Genomic DNA, 21,718 nt, shown 5'->3' with positions numbered 1-21,718 from the left:
ATCCCTTAGTTTTAATTTAAGCTCAGTTGTAAATTATAATGCATAAAAAGGCATTATAGAAACTATATAAGAACAGGAGCATCCACCCTGAAAACTGACTGAGTACCGGGTATAAATGGGGTAACACCGTTTTAGACGCGTCTCACAACGTTCTTCTTCGTTTTAAAAGCTTTTGTGATGCCTTCAGGACCCAAACCTAACCATCAACTCCTTCTTTTCAAATCGTATTCCAAAAAGAACTTGGAACTGATTCTTCCTTAAAATGATTACCAAGTACTTACGCGTAAATTAAATATACATAAAATAACTATCTCTTTTCTCTCAGTGTCAGTGTCCGCACAAACGACAACCAATCGAGTCACATATTGATTTATGGTTTCAGAGAGTGTGTACTTGTCATTCAAACCATGCATCAATGGCAAAGTGTAATATAAAACACTCACTTTGTCTAGCACAAAAAAGAGTCAAACATATGGCAAAAAGGAGAGACAAGACTGACAAACGATAAAGCGAGACTGCAAAGAGCAAGGAAAATTGGAACCCAGCAAAAAATCAATTAAATTTGACACTCTTTCCATGTACTGTACGTAGAACGTGAAAATTAATTAAATCTCCATGCCATGCCCCTTGGTTTCCGATTCATTTTCCTACTGTGTCAAGTAAATTGATTGAACCCAAAAACCGAAATGCAATTTTAAACCAAAAACCTGACTCGCTTGTCCATTGCAAAAGGGAAAGAGCAAAAGGCGTTACATATTTCTGCACACATTTCCGTTGCACTAAACGTGATTGAAAGCGGAAATTGCTTCATGTTCGCTTTACACTCTGCCTCCTAGGCTCTGCCTCCACAGCCTCTGGCCTTTTCTTCTCGTTTCTGGCTTCCGTTTGATGGCCGCAAACTGTCGAATGGCTCCACCGACTGACTGATGACTGGCAAATCGTGTTTTTCAATTTGACATTTGGTAGAAATTGTGTTAGTAACCTCCGCCGTCCGCAGTCCTCTATCCTCTGTCGACATCCCTTCATGATGAACCCAAAGTGTTGGATGATGCGATTATCGCAACGGGGCTCAACAGACGCTTGCTACGTTGGACTCTCTCTCTCTCTGTCTGTCTGACTGTCGTTGGTGTCCCTTCGATTTTCCCATTTCCAACTCAATGCCTGTCGACACGGGCACGGGTACTGTGGAAAGCTGTGCTGGGCTGCGGCGCAGATGGCAACTGTTTGTCAGGGATATTTGAAAAGGCAGTGGGCTAGGTTTTGTTCTTATATGCATTACAGAAGCGCTTAAAATGAGGAGAAACGTTGTGAGACGCCTCTAGAGTCGCATCTCAAACGTTGTGAGACGCATCTAAAGCCGCGTCACTACTTGAATGTATTAAATAGAAATATCATACCAGCTCGCAGCATAAAAAACTCTCGACCAATGAATCATTAAATATTTATTTTAGGTTTTAGAATTTTTTAGGTATACTTGAAAGTGCTGTAAGTATTTTATACCAACATCCAAAGGTGTAAATTCCATTCGGGCACTTTTATAGAGCATTCCCCTCTTCCACTTTCCACAACAAAAAGAATAAAACGTACTCGCTACAAAAGTGTGCTAGAAAAATGTAATGGCATTAAAATTGCTGCTCGATAATTGAATTTACGTGGGGTCTCGCCCCCGCCATTTATGACATGAGTCCCTCGTTGCGCAAAATGGCCGTCATATCGAACTGCAGCAGAACAATTAAATAGGATGTGGCGGCACTCACGGTCTGCAAGAGGAGAGTTTATTAAATAAAGTAAGCGAAAGTGTGCCTGACTCACCGAAAAGATGAACGTGTAGTCGAGGGCAAACAGACCAATGCCATTAAACTGAAAGTAGCCCTCCCAGTGCAGAAATTGCAGCGTGAAGGACTTCATTTTGTTGTAGAATAAATCATTGCTGAGCATGAAGGCTGGCTTCTTCTGCATTATCTCGTGCACAATCATGGCCGATTGCTTGGAGTGATTATTGGCATTGCAGCACAGTCGCAGCACAATGTAGGCCACCACCATGGTCGTGAAGCTCCAGATGACGTACAAGTAAGTGACATAGTCCAGCAGCCGGCTCTTGCCACTGACAATAAAATTGACTTTGGTCTCCAGGAAGATGCCAAAAATGCTAACCACAAAGCAGGCAGCCATATAGGGTACACACTGGGGGCCGAACTCCCCATTGGTTATGACACTGAGCGAGAGAATTTTGTCGTGTAGCTTGAAGAGGTCCGGCAGATTGGCTTCGGAAGTGTTGCTGAAGGGAAAGAAGATTTCAAATGTAGGAAAAGTGTTGCTTAACGTGGAAAAGAGTGTTGAGTAATGGCATGAGGGATATACAATATTTTAGTTGGTATAAGTCAAGATTTTCGGGATAAAAACTAAGTTCATTTAACACCAAAATTTCATAGTAATTACTCCCAATTATTCAACATAAATCTTCCAAAATCTCTCTCTCATTCCAATTAGTTTTCAGTAGTTCCTCCACTCACCCTGTATTCTCTGCAATCGTCCCATTGTCATAATCAAAATCGTCCTCGTCCTCATCATTGCTGGTGTCCATTTCATCCTCTTCATTCTTTTGTGGCGTTTGACGTTTCATTTCGCCCGACAACTTTTGTTCATTGCCAAATGTGGCGGTTCTCGCGTCCATGGCCGTGGCGGGCGTTAAATTCTTTCGCTCCTGCTTCTTGCCCTCGCTCTCAATATCAAACACGGTGAGTGGAGCATGTCGGTGCCGTGCCTCTTGGTTAATTTTCTCAAACAACGTGTTAATCTGCTCAAAGCGTTGCGAAATGACGGACACATGATAGATGAACTCCCCCTGGATGATACTGCCAGCCAAATAAGGGAAACTCGACACCATAAACGGTATAAAGGCGTAGTTACCAAAGGTGCTGAAAGATTTGGGTGGAAAGTACACAAAGGTCAGAGTTCCGTTGCGGTAAGTGAGCTGTGAAAAGTCTTAAAGTAATTACTTGAGGCTTACGGGTTATTTAATGTCTGTAATACTCGTAGTTTGGGTGGATTTTAAGGCATGGCGAAGTGAGGAAAATTAACATTTAAAAGGGAACTAAAAGTGGGTCGAAATGGGCCTACAAATTGTGTTTTTTGTTGAGAATAAATACTTGAATAAATCCTTAAATTCACCAAATCTTTTATGTAAAGAACTTAATAAGCTTTCTATATGGGAATTAAGAGCTTAAACTTTCAAAATTTAAGCTGCTAAAACCCTTCCTAAAGCATTAATTCTTTTAATGAAATTTGCCAGAACTTCGCTCAATATTTTCCACACCAAATGGAGCACAAAGAGCAATTATACTCACAGATATAGTGCCCTGATATCGTAGTACAGCGCAAATGCAAACACACAGAACAGGAAGAGCCACGTGAAGTGGTATGCCACACTGTGCTTCACCGCCGTGACCTTTACTCTGTCCATCTCCGCAACGCGTCGACACTTTTGGATGATTGCATCAATGGCATGCAGTCGCTCATCGAACTGCAGAAAGAATTCCTTGCGACGATAGAGACTCATCAGAGTGACAGTCAGATAGAGAAAGGCGCCCAAATGCATGAACAAATTGTTGCTCAGCCGGCAGACGCTGTTGCAAGAGTCCAGGAAGCACAAACCAAAGACGTGTCGGAGGTTGATGAGAAAGTAGCAGCCCAGATAGAAGACAGGCACTAGGGACATCATGGCATAGTCGAGAACCACATTGGATTGGGATTGCTGGCGATTGAGTGGGATAAGGCCAATTGCCTGGAAAAGAAAATAGTTTAAAGATTTAAACAACAAATTGAGCGAGCAATTTCTTTAGCTTACCATTGAAAACCAATTCATAATTTGTATCATTTTTGCTTCTCTGCTTTTCCTGCTCTGTCTGTTTCCTTTCACTTCACTATTTGCACTGAAGGTGTCGGTGCTGTCGTGTAAAGGGCGCCCCAAAAGGGTTCGTATTTACGTACCTTATGTACTCACTCAATTGTTTGGTTAATGAAAACGGAGTGGATAATGTGCACATGTTTAAGATAAATATCTTTCGAGTGGCGCCTAAAATGCTTTTAGCTTATTAAATGTGTAGCTATACTATGGGCAGGCACTGTGAGAAACGTTCGTAGTTGTAGTGGAAAATTACGTGCTTTAGTTGGTAAATAAATTCCAATAAAATATGGGATTATGTCACATAAACTTCATTGGAAACATTATGAAATATTTATTTAAAAAAATGTGTCAAACAATTTATTTTGTTGTCATTCACTTTTAACACGTTCTTGGAATTCGATTTTTTTCACCCTTAAATCTTTCTTGTGATATTTTTTGATATTTTTATATATATTTTTCTTGTTAAAATAGTTAATTTATGATTTTCCGATTCTTACAGTGTAACTTTCATTTGTTTGTGTAATTTATTGATTCATTTTCTGTTGGCCAATGTCCTGTTGGTCATAAATACACTGAACATATTCGTTTAGCTTCTTTATTCTTCTAACTATTTGTAAATAATATGTATAATTGGTACTGCTATTTGCTTTTTATTGTAGTTTTAATGCAAGAAACTCCAACATATCTTAAGACAATAAATTGTATGTTCAGTTTTATACTACTAATAAATTTTTAAATCTCTTTTAGTTGGTATTGAAGCATATTATTCGACGAATATTTTCAGGTATGTACTTTATTTTTCTATTAATAGAATCAGTAAATACTTGTATGCGTAACAAGTCTAATTATTTAGCAAAAAGGTTGTTATTATTATAATAATTATCCATAATGGCAAAATATACTGAAATGGCATAGAGATATTTATCTGCTTGAAACATTAGCTGTGTGCTTAGTTCAGAATCTTAATTATTCCCAGAGCCTTGCAGTGGCCATGTGTATCTTGCTCGAAATTGTAATTGGTTTTGTTGCTTTCTAAGCTACTTCATTTGCAATATGTACAACCACACACATGTTGATCCATTTGGTTGCCTTCTCTCTGCTATCCTCGTGCAAATCTAATAATTTCCACATATTTTCACCGCATTTTACTTGCTAATTAAACAATTATAAGTTAGTGCCCGCCCAACACTAAATTAACAAGTAAGACAGCAAGAACAGTGCCAGACAGGATTCAGAACATCCTGCCAACAACATAGACACAGCTAAGACACGCGTTTCTCGCCTAAGAAAACCAATTAAAAGCAAAGCCCTTGCCAGCCGCTGAAAGAGTCGACTGGGGACACTCTAGCTGGAGCGCGGGGAAAGGAAACCCCAACCCTCGAGATGATAAAATGCAAATTTCCCCTGAGTTGAGCAGCAACGGGGCTAGGGGCTAGGGGAAGGATGTGGAAATGTGCTGCGGCTTACTAACAACAGTTACAACTATAAGAGGTGAGGATAAAAGGTATTTCGACTGTTGGATACCTGGGAATGGGGCAGGAACTAACACAATATGGACTAAATATTAGATATTTAATATTTAAAATGTATTAAATTCAAAATGTATATAATTAGAACAAACTTTAAGGCCTGAGAAGTCGATTTCGATCTCTAAATATTTTACAATGCATTTTTATCGATAAACGTTTCGAAATTTGAGCTGCTTGAGATATTCACCTCAAGAATAACGGCCCAAAATCTCGGAAACTTTCTCTTTTATACTCTCTTCTTTTCCACATATTAAATATACCCTGGAAAACGTGTACCAGGTACCACAAGACGACAGTCTGCCAAAGTTAAAGGTGTTGCCGGCTGCCAGTTGCCTTTTGGTTCCTTTAGTTAATAATTAAGTTTGCATCGAAGGCACGCACAAAGCAGCAACTTACGCACCCACATGTTTGCATATGAGCTGTGCAGAAGGAGAGCAGGAGAGATGATGTAGAAGGAGTGGCAAGAGAGGGCGCAGATTGTGTGTTGGAGAGTGGAGCGCTGAAGGCAAACATCTTCTGAATCCTTTACTTATGCCTGTGCACGCCCAGAGACCACGGAACCGTGCGAATGCCGCACATTCTGGAGATGATACTTAATCAAAGCAATATTTGTATAGAGCGTCACGAAACCATCTCTAACACACAGAGAAACTCAAACCCAATGAAACCAAGCTTGTTAATATTTGCCTTTGTAGAGATGATGACGATGATGACGCTGCCGCTGGAGACTTGTCCTTGCCTCGACTGGCGCTCTATCATTTGGTTGGGCTTTTGCCATAAGAAAGTCCTTTAAAATGTTGCCGAGACGCCGCTGCCGTTGCATGTAAATTTCATGCGCACATTAGATTAGTTTATTGTAGTGCTCAAGTCGGTAGTGATTGTTATTGCCTTGGGTGTCCGCTATAAACACGCCCAGCGATGCAGGAAATACTCTAAAATTGCTACCCAATGCGCTTTATGGCCAAGCAAAATCCTTGAGTCCCTCGTTGCCGCTTTCTCTCTGGTTTATTTTTGTTGTATTTTTATTTTGTATTCCTTGCTTTTGCTCCCTTTGGCGGTATCAATAAAATTGCGGTCATAAAGTGTAACCGTAATGGTCCTCAGTCCCGCTTCATCTTTTTTTTGGGCTCTGGGGCAGGACACGCCTCTGCGTCCGCTCGTCTCTGGCTGTAAGTCACTCAATCATGTGGCACCGCACACTTTGCTTTGCTTTTCCTTATTTTCGCTCTTATTTTTATTTATTTTCTTCCTCTGGCTTTGCTCTGGCTTGTAATGAGCTTGTTTGCTCAAGATTTTGGCGCAAAGATTTGCCTAAACGTTTTTTTTTGTGGGTCCTAGCAGGACTTGGGAGTACTCGGGCACCCGGTAGCTGTTAAAGTGGAACATCTTGGTGCTGTTGAGGCCCCAGAAATTGTGCTAGAGCCCTGGGGCATTTGCTGAAGTGTTGAGGGTCTTTTTTTTGGGGGTACTTGGGTTGTGGGTTATTTGGGGCATTTATGAGAGTTTGGGAGTGATTTTTTTATAAGAATTTTGTAGTAATCTATGAAAGTAGTTCGATTAGTTCTTTGTTTAATGTATTGTATGATTAATCAATATAATATTTACATCAAATCTTGTTAAATTTGTTTTTAATTTGAAATAAAGGTCAAAATTTATGTTTTATGAAACCCAAAGTTTCATAATTGATATTAATTTGATATTAATTATTGAATATAGCGTTCCATAAATTATTGAAATTTCATTCATAAAAATATACTCTTCTTTCCTGAGTATTTTTTCGGAATCTTCATCGAAAAAGCTTTTAAAAGTCACCTTAAAAGCCCTTCCCGCTCAGTGACTTACATTTAATGCACTGCAAAGCTTTCAAAAGATCGGACTGTAGATAGTCCCATTCCCGCTCAGCTTAATCCCCTCCCCCTCTATCTACGTGTCCACCCAACGACAACGCACAGACAATCCACAGAGTAGCCCCAATCCAAGATAACTTTTGTGTCTAGCCTTGGCTTTGGGCCTTAACCGAACTTTCCAAGGGTTTCCTTTTTTGGCCACTCTTCCTTATTTGTCAATTTGCTGTTTTTGGCTGCAGCATCCTCTGCTCTGCTGTTGGGGACACGTACAAACGGACTGTTAATGACTTTTGGCAACTCAACCATTGAGCAAAGTTTATGATAAACAAACACACATGTGTGATGTACATAGAGGAGTGTGTGTGGCTGTGTGTTTTGCCCTTATCTTTGCCCAACGTTGCGTCAAAAACTTAACTAGCCAAAACAATTATTTCTATCGCTTTTGTTGGCTTTCTCCTTTCTCTTGCTCTCTGTCTCTCTTTTGCTTTCGTTTGGAGCAGACCGAAAGTGATTGTTCTTATTGCTTGTTACATAAATATTTCATTAAAAGCCATTCATAACCAGCATTCGGTGTTGACAGTCAGCATGGCCCACCACGTGTCCATGAGAGGCGAAGAGAGCGACGCAAAGAGAGTAATCGCTTCCCCCTAGAGCTTTTCACCACACTGTGACTGCCACCCCCCACCTCACCCTCGCCACCTAAATGTCGACAACTTTGTGTAAACATTACGCGGGCGGGCGTGCTGCAGCTTCCGTTCGTGCTGCTGTTGCTGCTGCTGCTGCTGCACCATCGCTCACTTTATGCCACGCTGTAGCCCAGGCAAGGCAAATGTCAAATGCCAAGGATGTGGCACAGCCACGAGCCACGAATTGGTTGAAATTTTAAAGCGCTACAAGGAGGTTTTGTCTGTTTGTACTGTTTATGGGAAACGGAAGGAGCGGGCAGTAATATTGTGGGAGAGACTTTTGTTGCCATTGTGCAGGCGGTCGAGGGAGTAAATAAACAGTCGGCTAGGAGGAAACCCACTGTTATTGTTTTATAGCGCTAGAAAAGCGAAGGAAAATAAAATCCCTTTTATCTGTAGTTGGCTTCTAAAGATCAAAGCGGAGCATCAATACTCGCTTGTAAATTGTTTTAAAATATCTATTAATATTTTCTCAATATTTTCCCAACTAATTACCCAAGACACAAACCGAACATTAAGTACAGAAAATTGTTCCCCACTTGCCAAAAGTATGCTTCGCCTTCTGCTTGCCCATTCGCGCACACTCTGCGCGACTCGCGAGACTGAAGGCAGTCCGTCTGACTGCCGCTCGTTCGTTGGATCAATCGTAGCCGATCGTATCGCATTGATTTTCGAATGGAAGAATAAGCCCAGCACCTTTGCAGTAGCTCTGAGGTGTGCGTATCTGCCTAGTCGCACATTAAGCGTTCGGCGCAGCGGTTGTCAAATGCCGCCTCGGGTCGACGGTTCGTCGGAGCCACGGCATAATAACAATAACGTTGATAATAATAACAAGGATAACAAGGATGTCAGGCTACTGTTGCTGCCAGAAGCATCCGCGGATACAACGAGTCTCCCCGCACCACGTGCACCGCTGCAAAAGATTTTCATTGATGACCTGACAAAGGGCATGACAACGGGGCACGACGGCGATGCATCCCCACTGAAGCGACAGCGTCCATGGCGTGTGCCCTGGTTTATATTGCTGATGTGCTTTATGCAGGTTCGATTTTGATTTCGATCTGTTGCAGCTGCTGCTCTACTTTATCCTCCCATTGTATATTTTTCTCTGTTTTTATTTGAGAGTCGCCTGAGTGATGTGTGTTTGTTTTCGCTTTTGATTGCATTTTTTAATTCATCAAATCAATTTTTCGCACAGACAGATTGCATGCAGATAGTCTCCCCTTTATGTGGACAGTTTTTGAATTCCGAAAATATTTTTGTATAATATTAATCTCAATTATTTGCTTATTATTGTTTTGCCCGCAAAATGTTTACAGCTGATAAGCCTCAGCCAGCATTTTTGTGCTAAATAATTCCACAAAAAAACTTTGTTTATAATCTCCATATATACTCGGCGTTTATGCGATTTCATTTAAACAAAACAAATTGTTTGCCTTTGTTTTGTGTGTGCGGCCGTAAAATCATTTGAATTTTCACTTCTGTGGAAAAATTGCTTAGTGGTTTTCTCTTGTATTAATTGGAAGTGTATTGTTTGTGGTTTGTTAGGTGGAACAATTTTGGTAAATAAAATAAATTGTATTCTTAATTTATGCCACAAGGAAGTTGGCAGAGAAAAAGCCTAGGAGGGCGATTATTTTTGCTTGATTAAAGTTTTATTTAAATCACATAAAATAATAAATAAATAAATTATGAAAGAGTAAACTTTGCAGAGTCATTGTGCAAGCTGCAATCTGGCTTCCTGCTTTGTTTTCTTTGCTTAGGAATTAAATTAGTTACAAGAATTCCTTTCCTTTCCATAGCTCCAACTCTTGTCAGTTTGTGTTCTGCTTATTCCTTCTTTTTTTCAGCAAATTAAATGATTTATAAATATTACTTTGCTTCCCCAAGCTCCATCTGTGTTTTGCTCTCAAAAATTGCGCCTGCAACTTTGCATCAAATTACTCATTTGCCAACTGTTGCACTGGCTGTTGGCCAATGCCGCTTCCCACCCAAAGTCCCACAAGTGTGACCCATTTGGCAGCAAACACTCTCATTAATTGATACCTTTATTGTAGTCACACTCCAACTGACATCGCTGAGTACGCGCTGCAATGCAGAGATTGTTGTGCCCCAGCCCGACCCAACCCACAACACCATGTTGCTGGTTGCACAATGCGAACACTTTGTTGTGCCCCGATTTTGGATACAATATATTGCCATTTTAGTCATCGATTGAATGTTGCAACTCGCACATAGTACAGCTCTGGCATTTGTCATATTTGGCATGTTGCACCGTTTTGGTGTCGCTGCGACCGCTGTTTGTGGTGCTGTGGCCGCTGTCAAGTCATGCGGCGCACATTGTGCGGCATCTTAACACGCGCACATCGCATTGCATCTCGCCACTTGGCTGCTGGAGCGAAAGTGACAGCGCTTGTCGGCAGTTGTTGCCATGACACTGATCGACAAAGTTGAGGGTGCTTTGGATATAAATGGAGAATTGGTAGTGGAGATTGTAGTTTTTATACATCTTTTGGGTTAGTTTTGCTTACCATAATTATAGATTTTATTGAGCAAATGACAAAGGAAGACTTTGCCTCTCCAATGCTGTATAAATCATAATTCTTTGTTGCTTTCTTGGCCCCTTTCTTTTCCTTTGCTTTGCAGTGTAATTAATGTCATTTAATCTCTTTTTTTCACGCAGCTATCTCTGCATCTGATTGCCAATGAGTGCATGCAAAGAAGACTGATCTACAAGCCGGAATGGAGTCATGAGTATTGGCGCCTCATCACCTACATGCTGCTGCATGCCGATGCCTGGCACCTGACGCTCAATATTTGTCTGCAGGTGAGCATTTCGATCCTCCATTTGCACCACTTCTATGAGAGAAATACTTTTTCCAGTGCTTCATTGGTGTCTGCCTCGAACTGGAGCAGGGTCACTGTCGTCTGGCCGTGGTCTATTTTGCAGGCGGCCTGGCTGGTGCCTTGGCCAATGCCTGGCTGCAGCCTCATCTGCTACTTTTGGGCGCATCCGCTGGCGTCTATGCCATGCTCTTCAGTCATGTGCCACACCTGGTGCTGGTCAGTCAACTGGAAAATTAAATTTATTTATTGTAACTTTAATTAGATTTTTATTTTGTTTTTACACAGAACTTCCATCAGTTGTCGCATCGTTTTGCCCGCATTGCCGCGCTGCTGATCTTGTTCCTCAGCGATGTGGGCTTCACAACGTTTCATTTTCGCCAGCATCACAATCGCAATCCGCGCATCAGCCTGGAGGCGCATCTGGGTGGAGGCGTGGCCGGACTGCTGTGCGGCTTCATCGTGTATCGACGTGTGCAGCAAAAGTCCAATCAAAAATCAATTTATTTGTAGTCTCAATTAGTTGTAGTCACTGTGTAATCTGCCTGTCTGTCATTATTATTCTCGGCAAGCCGACCGGAATCGAAATTGCATAAATAATTACTTTACGCCGTGTTTGGGCTGTCTCGGCACACGCTCTTTTTTTTAAGTTTCTTTCTTTTGTTTTGGTCGCGCATAATTTGGTTTTATAAATAAACATTTATGTTACACCTCCCTGTCGGGCGTGGTGGCCTATGTTTCATGTCGAACACACAACTAATTGGCTTACAAATTGTTAACTGAATGGCTTTTAAATGCAATTAATTTATTACTCATCAAAGTGCTTACGGCTAATTGGGTTTGCCAGAATGTTCTTTACTTTTGGTGTGGCTGAATAGTTTGATGGAAATTTGTCCGGAATTTTATAACTAGAGTAAATTTTATGTGGTCAGAACTTGTTGACACGAATTGCAATTTTTGTTGTTATTAATTTGTTCCAATTTTGTCAGTCCATGTGCAACAGTGTAAGCATTTAATGAATATTTATGGTTTACAAATTGAATTGTGTTTGGGCTTCTATTCTAGGCTTTAGGTATGCAGTATGTGTAATTCAATGACAGCTAATATTTATTGTTTAAAATAGTTCATGGTCATTGAAAAACTAGATGAAAATTTAATTAAAACATTGATCAAGTAAAATCAAAACAATGCTGGTATAAAAGCAATAGAATAATGTGTAAATCTCTGATGCTGAATTCAATTCAATTCATTCTAATTAATATACACAGATTACCTGTTGAAGTTATTGCTTTGGTTAGAGATTTACTGATTACATGTCTGCTTTGCACTTAGACTTTGACCCTTCTCTTATCTAAGCAACGCTACACTCTCTCCATTGCATCCATAGCTGCAAATACATATTTACATACTTATGTATGCATATACTTTACATCCATACATATGCACACGTTTTTATCATGGGAGAGCCGAAATATTCTTTCTTCTTTACACTCATGGCTAGGTGAAGGAAGAGGAGAAGAAGGAGAGCGTGCAGTGTTCGAGCGCAAAGTCGAGAGCGCAGCCGTCTATTCATTTTTGGCTGTACCCACACAAAGCGCTTTAAACCTCCACCAACCCTTCCATCTCACTCCAACGCATAGGTGACCAAAGAACAGCCAAAATATAAGTTGATCTTTTTTGCATTAAATCGTGAGGGGAGGGTGTGGAGAAGAAGCGCACAAAATGTTCCAGAACAAACCCGACAGCGCAGCCGTCTATGCATTTTTGGCTGCCCACACCACGCGCTTTAGTTCTCTCACCCAGCCCCTCCATCCAACTTCAACCGACTGATGAGGGGGGTGAGGAGAAGGCGAACACAGAATGTTCTAGAACAAAGCCGGCAGCGCTGCACCCACACCGCGCTGCAACCGTCTCTCCATCTCACTTCCCCCAACAGGTGACATACCTACACTCTATTCATTCCTACTGCAAGAAAGGAAGAAGCAATGAGCAGAGATTTCAATGAGAGTCAATTCCCAATGCGCAAGCAATAAGCAAAAGCAATGTAAAACTGTACATGACAAAAAGAACCAAAAAATTCCACCACCACCTTTGCAAACGTATCAGACGAGAGAGGAGAGTGTGAGAGAGCAACGTCAAGAACAGCAGCAGAGCTTAAGCTGCCCACGCATCTCAGCCGCGCTCGTCAATTAAAATTCTGCATCGGGTCAAAGCGGGTCGCATGTCTTCGTCTCCGCGCTTCAATACGCAAAAATCGGGGAAAAAGTGAAATCTCAAATAAATGAAATCTCGCGCAGGTGTAATGTGAAGTGTAGTGTTTGTGCAAGAAAAAGTTCCAGGTTCCAGGGCAGCGACGGCAAAATGGCGAAAAAGTGATGTGTAGTGCAGTGTAGTGATTAACTGTAAATGTAAAAAAATGTGTGTGTTTAGTGCAAGAAAATATATTGGACCCAGAGCGGCGGCAGCGGCGAAATGGCAAAAGGCGAAAATGGCAGCTCGGCGATATGGCGAAAAATGGCAGCTTGGCGAAAAAGTGATGTGTAGTGCAGTGTAGTGATTAACTGTAAATGTAAAAAAATGTGTGTGTTTAGTGCAAGAAAATATATTGGACCCAGAGCGGCGGCAGCGGCGATATGGCAAAAGGCGAAAATGGCAGCTCGGCGAATATGGCGATATGGCGAAAAATGGCAGCTTGGCGAAAAAGTGGTGTGTAGTGCAGCGTAGTGTAGTGATGTAGTGCTTAAATTAACAAAAAAGTGTGTGTTTTGTGCAAGAAAAAGTGTTGGTTCCAGATGGCGGCGGCAACAACGAAATGGCGAAAAATGGCAGCTCGGCAAAAAATGCAGTGTAAAAGAAGTGTTTGTGCAAGAAAATGTGTTGGCGAAGAAAGCGTCAAAATGGCACCAAGTGACGGCCCGGCAATGAGTGAAAATCATTACATATTTGATATGTAAATTGGCATTAAATAAGGTGCATACATTTTTTTTTCATGTGTAAAATCATTGCCACAGTTCAAGTAGTGTGTTCCGGAGTTCCAGCAGTGTATGTGTGTGTGTGAAAATTTGGCAAAATAGGCGCTAAGTTTGTCCCTTTCCCACTCCAGCATAAAATAGCGCAGTGAAGCAGATAGTGAAAAAGGAACGAGCGTTCCAAGTGAAGTGAATTATAGGGTGAGGCATTCCAAAACTGCTGATCTGACTCTCTCTCATCTGGTGTGCTCACACGAACTTCCGTCCACCAATGCCTCACCCTCAATTAATATGCCCAAAGTGAGTGCTCTTATTGGAATTTTCGTGCGTTTCGCTCGCGGTTTCTGCGCGTTTTCGGTGCGGGTTTCGCCGTCGAAGTCGTCGTGCGGTGTCCCCTCTCTTTAAATCGACAAAACGAACATTATGTGCAGAGCACAAAAAGAAGAACAGCCGGTAAGAAAAATGTAACGGGACAAATCTATTGGTAAGTGTGACAATTTTGTGTTTCTTTTTGTCTTTGCTTTTACTTTTTTATGTGTAAACTTTTTGAGCCTGCAAAACGTGGAGGTTCAAGTATTTTTGGTTGGGTCACGTGATGTTTGGCAATGTGAAGAGGAGGCGTAAAATGAAAAGAGAGAAAAAGCCGTAAGCGTGGGCGCTCTCTTAACACGGTGTCACATTTATAGGGGGAGGCAATCCAAAGACAGATCTTTCGCTCTCTCTGTAATGTACGTTGATGTAGGTTAGGGGAGGGTGGGACAGCTATGCACACAGAGTAAGAGAGAGCACTTTCTGTAACAACTCACCTTCATAAATACCCACACACACTATCTCAATCCCTCAGAAACACCTACACTCTTATTTATTCACACACGCATAAAACCATCGAGCGGCTAACTGATTTCGCAATTGAAAAAGCTAACCAAAAAGAGAACCAAAACTTTACTGCCAGCTCATGGGTATTTAAATGAAATTTAAATGAAATATATATTTATTTATATATTATTTATTTGTATGATAAATCAATTCATAATTTCATATATTTATTTTTATAATACAATTTAGTAGTTACGCTTATTCTACCCCTTAATTAGCTACCAGCTATGGATTACCAATACAACTTACAGACGGACTTTATGAACTGAACTTAACTGCCATACACTCTCGCGGGGGATGTTCACTTTTAAACTTTTAAGCTTCCAAATGCTAAAATCTAAACACTAAATTAAGTTGTAAATTAACAGTCTAATGGGCCACACTTGACCCCCACTTCAGTGCACTTGCATTCCAGGCATTGGCTGGATAATTCGACGATAATCCGACCGACGCGATACATGCGGCCATAAATGTTGCATCCTGCCAGTTTCAGCATGCCCATGGGATCCATGGGGCTCTCATCGCTGCTTCCTCTGTCCCTCTCCCGCTCACGCTCCCTCTCCCGTTCTCTCTCCCTCTCTGCTGAGCGTGGAGTCTCTTCTGTTGTGGATGTTGTCGGTGTGGGTGTCGTACTCGGTGCATGCTGGTAATGGTGGAATTGTTGCTCCGTTGGCTCGACCTGCTGCTGCGGCTGCAATCTGTGCGGTCTCACCTCATAGCTGGTGTCCATGAACGGTAATTTGTCGAATGGTGAATTTAAAAATGGATGCATAGTGCTCGTTGCTGCTGCTGCTATAGTTGTAGTTTCCTCTGCAGCCCTCGTTGTTGTCGTTGTCGTTGTTGTTGTTGTTTGGGGCACTCGTGTGGTTACCCGCGTTACTGTTGCTGGCATCGTACTCTTGTTGACCAAAGTTCGACGCGTGGCTGTTTGGATTTTGGTTCTACTTGGCCCCGGATTGCGTCTATTGCCCGTAGATTGTTTGGTTTTCGTTTTACTGTTGCCCTTTTTGTTTGTGCCACGTGTCGTTGTCGTTGGTCGTGCTGTGGTGCTGGTACTGGTACTGGTGCTGGTGGTGGGGTTTGTCGTTGTACTGCTTATCGTTGTTGTGGTTGGGGATGTAGGGGATGTTGTTGTCGTTGTTGTCGGCTGTGTACTCTTGTCTGGCATCTGCTTTAAGGGCGGAACAGTGCTGCTGACAACTGCCGATGCTGCTGCCTTAGGCAGCTCCATGCCCAGCAGCTCATCCAAGAGCTTATCTAATTTATTGATTTCGAATTTATCTATGAGCGGTAGTTGCTTTTCCGTTGTGGAGGAGCCCGAGGAGGATGTGGAGGCACTGACTGTTGAGTTGCTGATGCTGAAAGTGACGGTTTCAATGTGTTCTTCAATTGGTTGCTTGTTCGCTTTATCCTCGATTAGTGCGTCCAGATTGGGCGGCGTTTCTGTGTGAATGACATCTTTGAAGGGATCTGGTGTGGTAATTTCTGTAAAAGAAATGTCAATAAATAAATAAATGAATTATTAAATAATGAATGACTAAATGACTGAATAAATAAATAAAATAAATGAAAAAATAAAAGATTAGCAATAAATAAAAATAAACAATTGAATGCATAATAAATATAAATGAATAAAAAATAAAAAAATAAAATAAACAAATAAATAAATTAAAAAAAATAAAAAATTATGAATAGATGAAATAAATAACTAAACAAAAGATAAATAAATAAAATTATAAAAATTAATGAACAAATAAATATAAATAAATGAAATAAATTAATAAATAAATAAAAAAATACAAACAAAAAAATATAAATGATAAAAATAAAGGTAAAAAATAATTTCTCCTAATTGAACTCACCTATCGCTGAAGTATCGTTGGCTTGTTCCCCTCCCCCCGTTGTTATATCGATTATATGCTGCGTCACATGATAGCTATCGGCCAGAGCATTCAGCACACTGGACGTGACATGCTCCTGCAGCACTTCGCCATCGATGACCAGCGGTTCCTTGGGCATAAAGCCACCCTCCGTCTCGGTGGGTGGCGAGAAGCCGCTGTGTGCTGGCGGCACCACCTGCTGATCAAAGTCAAACTTGACATATGCCGCGCTGCCCTGATACTGTCCACCCACATGCACGACAGGCTCGGGCGCTGGCTCCACCGCAGGCACTTCCACATTGAATTTGTATTTGTAGGCAGCCTGATCGGGGTTTGGTTGGGCATACAGCGCCACCTGTACCGCATCGTCGGCGGTTTCATAGCTCACAACATCCATTTTATCCGAGGCTATTTGCGAGGGATTCTGATAGAAGCCGCCGCTCGGGTAGCCGCCGCTCTCCTGTGGCACCGTTTCCACGGCATCCGTTGGCAGAAAGGGAATGATCTTCAGATTGGGCAGACTGGGCGGCAGGGTGGGCTCCCCATTGGAGTCCATCGGTTCCGCTTCCAAAATTGTGGGATTCGTTTTGATTTCCAAAGGTTTCGAGGTGCTCGTGATGTATGGCGGCGGCGCTTTGATTTTGGGCTTGGATTTCGATTTGTTGTTGGTTCTCAGTGTTGTTGTTGGGATCGCTGTTGTTGTTGTGGGTCTCTCAGTAGTTGTTGTTGTTGTGAGTCTCTCAGTTGTTGTTGTTGCGGGTCTCTCGGTTGTTGTTGTTGTTGTTGTGGCCTTGGTTGCTGTCACTGTTCTTCGCGTCGTTTTGGGCTTCGATTTCGCTGTTGTCGGCGCCGGCGTTGGCTTTGCTGTGGTTGTGGCTCTCTTGGTTGTTGTTGTGGCTCTCTTGGTGGTTGTTGTTGTTGTTGAGGTTGGTTGTCTTGTGGTTGTTGTGCTAAGCCTGTGTGTCACATGATGTCCATACTTACTGGTCACCACCAGCATGGGCGGTGTCACTGTGAGATTTGCCAGCTTCGAGTTGATGCGATTGTGGGTCAGCTTGTGGCTAGGCAGTGGACGGAACATGGGCGCAGGTCGCACTGTGGTTGTTGTTGTTGGTTTTCTAGTAGTTGTTGTTGTTGTGCTGGTCTCATTATTGGTTTCCTCCAGCATGCCCGACAGTCCATCCATGAAGACATTCAGCAGACTGGGCTCCTCTTTGGGCGGTGGCTCAATCTCTTGGCTTGGACTCGGCCAAATGCCCGCGTTGGTCAGTCCCATGTGTTGCGCCTCGGCTGGCAGTTCGCCCACGGCAATGCCTGCACTGTCCATCTGCTCATCGAAGTCGTCTGCAATGCGTTTGATGCTGCTTAAGGTTGAGGTGTGTTCCTCCGGTTGGCTCGAGACTGTGCTGGATTCTACGTAGGATTCGGTGAGCGGTGGCAGCTCCTCCTCATCGGGACCGAGGAGAATGTCCATCCAGGAGAGTGTGCTCTTGGTGGTAGTAGTTTCTGGGGGCGTTTGTGGCCCGCTCTCTGTGCTGGGACCCAAGAGCAAATCGAGAAAACTCAGCGCCGTCGTCGAGCTGCTAATCTCCTCTGTGGACTCTTCGCGCGTGGTGGCTGGAGCGGCTGTGGTTCTCATCCCCACTAAATCGAGATTATTGGCCAACATTTTGTTGTTGTTGCCATCGATGAACTCCAGGCCGTCACGCAGCGTATCCAAAATGCTCTTCTCGCTGCTGGCCTCCAGAGGATCCCCCACCGTCCCTCTTGTGGGATGACGATCGTGTGGATAGCGTTCGGCCATGGAGTTTTGTGGTATTATCGCTGCATTGGCCACCGCCTCCACCTCCTGCTCCTCCTTGCCAAAGAGCATGTTGTACAGATTAAACTGCCGCGAATTGTGCGACCTGCGATAATCCCGCTGGCTGCCACAATCATAGCTGGAGGGGCAACACTGTCCCTTGGGCACCACCGGAATGCAGTTCTTCAGCGCTGGGGAACACTTTTTGGGTGCACAGCGACGTGTGCCGCGTATGCAGAAGCAAATGTCACACGGCCTGTCCACATCCGAGCGCATCTTCTGCCCCTCCGCATAGAACTGGGAGCCGACGGTGCAGCCACGATTCCGCTGCAGGCGCTGGGACATGCGCTGGAAGTGCTTATTGGAGGTCTTGCGATAGCGCACCTCCTGCGAGGATTTGCCGGACATCTTGCTGCTGCAGTCATAGCGCACGGGGCAGCAGGTGGAGTCCACGAAAATCGGTTTGCAGCCATCCACAGGCAACATGCACTTGGGCTTGACGCACTTTTCGGTGCCGCCTGTTAAAATATTTCAAATTAGTTTTAAAAATAAATTCAAATCTCTAATTTCTTACCTATGCAATAGCAATAGCTGCACAAATTCGATGAGGACATGGCCGAGCCCGACTTGTACACAGTTCCATTTTTGACACAAACTGCGGGGATAACAAATTTAATTTTAGATATTTTTTCCTCTGAGTTTCGCTCTTTGTTCACTCACCAAACAAATCCGTATCCGAATCATCGGATCTTCGCTGCAGCATATTATCATTGACCACGCGATCTATGGACTCCCGCTCATAGTGATCCAAGTAGGCGATGATGCGTCGCTTTGTGGGTATCTTGTAGAACGCATCGAGTCGCGCACAGCTCAAATATGGACAGCAGCTGCTCTTTTTTTGGACTACCACACAGCCCCTGGGCGGTGGCATGGGCATCTCCGGGCAGACCTTGAGGCGGCAGACGAGCGTCTTGCGATTGCACTGACAGCTGAGGCATTTCTCCATGCTGGGCACCACCGATTTGTCAGCGAACCAAGTGCCATTGTGATGGCAGCCTGGGCATGGTAGGAAATTTATGGATTTTTAGTGGAAAGAATTTTTATTTGAGGAAGTTTTGAATTTGGGAAAAAGGCAGGAACAAATGGAGCCAGTTCGTGGCATGGGATCGAAGATAGATTAGTGTCTAGAAAGAGCATCCTCATGGCTTTTGGTTACACATTTTCTTGGGTACATTTCTGACTCTTTTAAAAGCTGTTTCTGAAGACCTAAAGGAGCCCTTCTCTTACTCATTCTCAGTCCATAAACTGAATCAAAGTGGATCTAAATCTTCTTTACTGAATAGAAATTAATAAACTCCCCTTTCTGAGAGTTGTCAGCTGTAAAAATTGCTACAAGAATCCCTCGCGTTCTGTTCCTTAATTCTATTTGCAAATATCAGAAACTGCCTTGAAGCTGCAAACATTTTATTGACTCCCCAAACCAAAACTCCGCCCATTAATTACATATTTTTTCCCATCAAAACAATTTCGTTTCTCATCTTCTAATTGATTTATTAATGGTAACGCACTTTAGAGTCGCTCATCCATGCGTTCCACTCCAAATAACATCCCCCCCGTAACTCTGGGAATTATCCGCTACTTTGGCACTCCAAGGCCAATGCTGGCTGCTGGCGGCTGGCGGCTGGCTGGTGGACTTATCTTTACCCCATTGCCATACATTTCACAGACATTATGGTGAGCCCCGCTATTCTACGAGCGACTCACCTGTATTCGGTGTGATAAATGCATCCAGCTGTGCGGGCCAGAGGAAAAGTAATGCCGCCGCCGATAATATGCTGACTAAGCGCAGCGTCATCTTCGTTTCCATGGGTCGAATGATGTTGATGGTGGTGCTGGTGCCTCTCGTTCCCGTTGCTTCAGCGTCGCAGCGGTGGAAGAAGAGCATGAATAATGCAACAGAACCGATTGTGGGTTTGGGTGTAGAGCCTAAGTCTAAGCTACCCTCTGCCCCGTCTCCTCCTCTGCTGCTCCTTTTGTATATTTTTTTTGTTGCTGGCAGGGCAGCTCCAACTCAGCTCCAACTTGTCTAGCTCTGGCAGAATCCCACTGCAAGTCGGGCTCTGGCAGCGTCCAACTGCAAGTCTAATGCGTAAAATGTGTGTCACGCAGCGGCAACTTTCGAATGACAACGCGACCGGGCCGTGCGCATGCTCCTCTGCTGCTCCGTAGACCAAATTAAGCCAAGCCTAGAAAATTACCCGCACAATGCTACAGGTCGTTGTCGTGGCTTGGGTTGATGCCAAAGTTCTGCCACACTTTTAGTGAACCATAGACGCAGGCGGCACAAAAGTTTACTTTGTGCGTTTGACAGCTGCAAAGAGAGCGGTGAGAAGGGAGTGAACAAATGTTAAGGTGTTGGTTAAGTGACTGTCATTAGCGCGACAAATGTTGTATAATAAACGAAAAGTAACAAAAAAAACTATGACACAGGTTGGCTTGGGGGTAATTCACTTTATTTGAATGGACTCTGATTTGCACAGATTAGCGGGGAAGTAAAAATGGCAGTGGAAAATGAGAGTGTAGGAGAAGGTGCAGCCATAAATTAGCTAGAAATTAAATTTAACTGGAATAAAGTCTGGCACAAGTCTTCCATTAATTTGGCTTTTAATTTTCATATTTAAATTAAAGCTTTGATTATTTTTAATGACTATTTTCTTGCACAAATTCACACAAATCTTTTTTTAGCTATCATTTAACCCTTTAAAACCGCTGAAATATCTTTCAAATTTCATGTTTCATGTTTTATATAGAAGAAAAATCCCAACAGCTAATAGTAGATTCTCCAATTATTAATCAAGCTTAAAAACTAAACTTTCCATAAAAAGATGCCCGCTACAATCAACGGGCAACAGACCCCAATCAGCCTCCCAAATATTCATAGAAGCAGCTAAAGTCTTGAACTCTCGATGTAAACCACTCCAAGAAAAACTACCGCCACAAATAGCTTGAAATAAAACAGAGACACGCAGAGAGAAAGAGAGCAACTCCCATACGAGTATTTTCACACAAGTTTATGGGTTCATTTACATATGTACAACCGCCCGAGTTTTGCCGGCCGAGTGTGCGGCAAATACTTGGCATAAATTCCCCTGCACACAGAAATAGGCCAAAAAGAAGTGTGCTGCGCCTGCGAACGGAAATGATGCCAAAACTTATCAATAAATACGCGGCAAACTAGAACTGCGAGAGTGAAAGAGACACCAGAGCCGACGTCATAAATAATATAAATCAAAATCAGAGGCTAGAACTCACAAGAGAAAGAACTGGTCCTGCGGCTGGACAGAACCACTTCACACTCGGTACGAGCCAGACGATAGTT

The 21,718-nt window shown here is 42.9% G+C and overlaps 3 protein-coding genes across 3 annotated transcripts; 1 reads left to right on the top strand and 2 right to left on the bottom strand.

Moving 5' to 3' along the window:
• Positions 1-1,589: 1,589 nt before the first annotated feature.
• Positions 1,590-6,822, bottom strand: LOC117901394 (gustatory and pheromone receptor 33a). Its single transcript, XM_034812128.1, has 5 exons — positions 6,781-6,822; positions 3,348-3,784; positions 2,514-2,918; positions 1,813-2,278; positions 1,590-1,760 (listed from the first exon to the last, which is right to left on the bottom strand). The coding sequence occupies exons 1-5, from the start codon at positions 6,820-6,822 to the stop codon at positions 1,674-1,676; spliced, it is 1,437 nt and encodes a 478-aa protein (XP_034668019.1). The 3' UTR covers positions 1,590-1,673.
• Positions 6,823-8,691: 1,869 nt separating this feature from the next.
• Positions 8,692-11,480, top strand: LOC117900290 (protein rhomboid). Its single transcript, XM_034810602.1, has 4 exons — positions 8,692-9,011; positions 10,653-10,796; positions 10,853-11,032; positions 11,102-11,480. Exons 1-4 carry the CDS (start codon positions 8,736-8,738, stop codon positions 11,324-11,326), a joined length of 825 nt encoding a protein of 274 aa, XP_034666493.1. The 5' UTR covers positions 8,692-8,735; the 3' UTR covers positions 11,327-11,480.
• Positions 11,481-14,838: 3,358 nt separating this feature from the next.
• Positions 14,839-20,348, bottom strand: LOC117900287 (mucin-2). The gene is made up of 5 exons (XM_034810598.1): positions 20,104-20,348; positions 19,060-19,395; positions 18,914-18,994; positions 16,521-18,857; positions 14,839-16,143 (listed from the first exon to the last, which is right to left on the bottom strand). The coding sequence occupies exons 1-5, from the start codon at positions 20,282-20,284 to the stop codon at positions 15,020-15,022; spliced, it is 4,059 nt and encodes a 1,352-aa protein (XP_034666489.1). The 5' UTR covers positions 20,285-20,348; the 3' UTR covers positions 14,839-15,019.
• Positions 20,349-21,718: the final 1,370 nt, after the last annotated feature.

The sequence above is a fragment of the Drosophila subobscura genome, chromosome U (genome assembly GCF_008121235.1).
Source record: "Drosophila subobscura isolate 14011-0131.10 chromosome U, UCBerk_Dsub_1.0, whole genome shotgun sequence".
Lineage (NCBI taxonomy): Eukaryota > Metazoa > Arthropoda > Insecta > Diptera > Drosophilidae > Drosophila > Drosophila subobscura.
The sequence above is the reverse complement of the archived record's forward strand: the minus strand, read 5'-3'. Positions and strand labels throughout refer to the sequence as shown.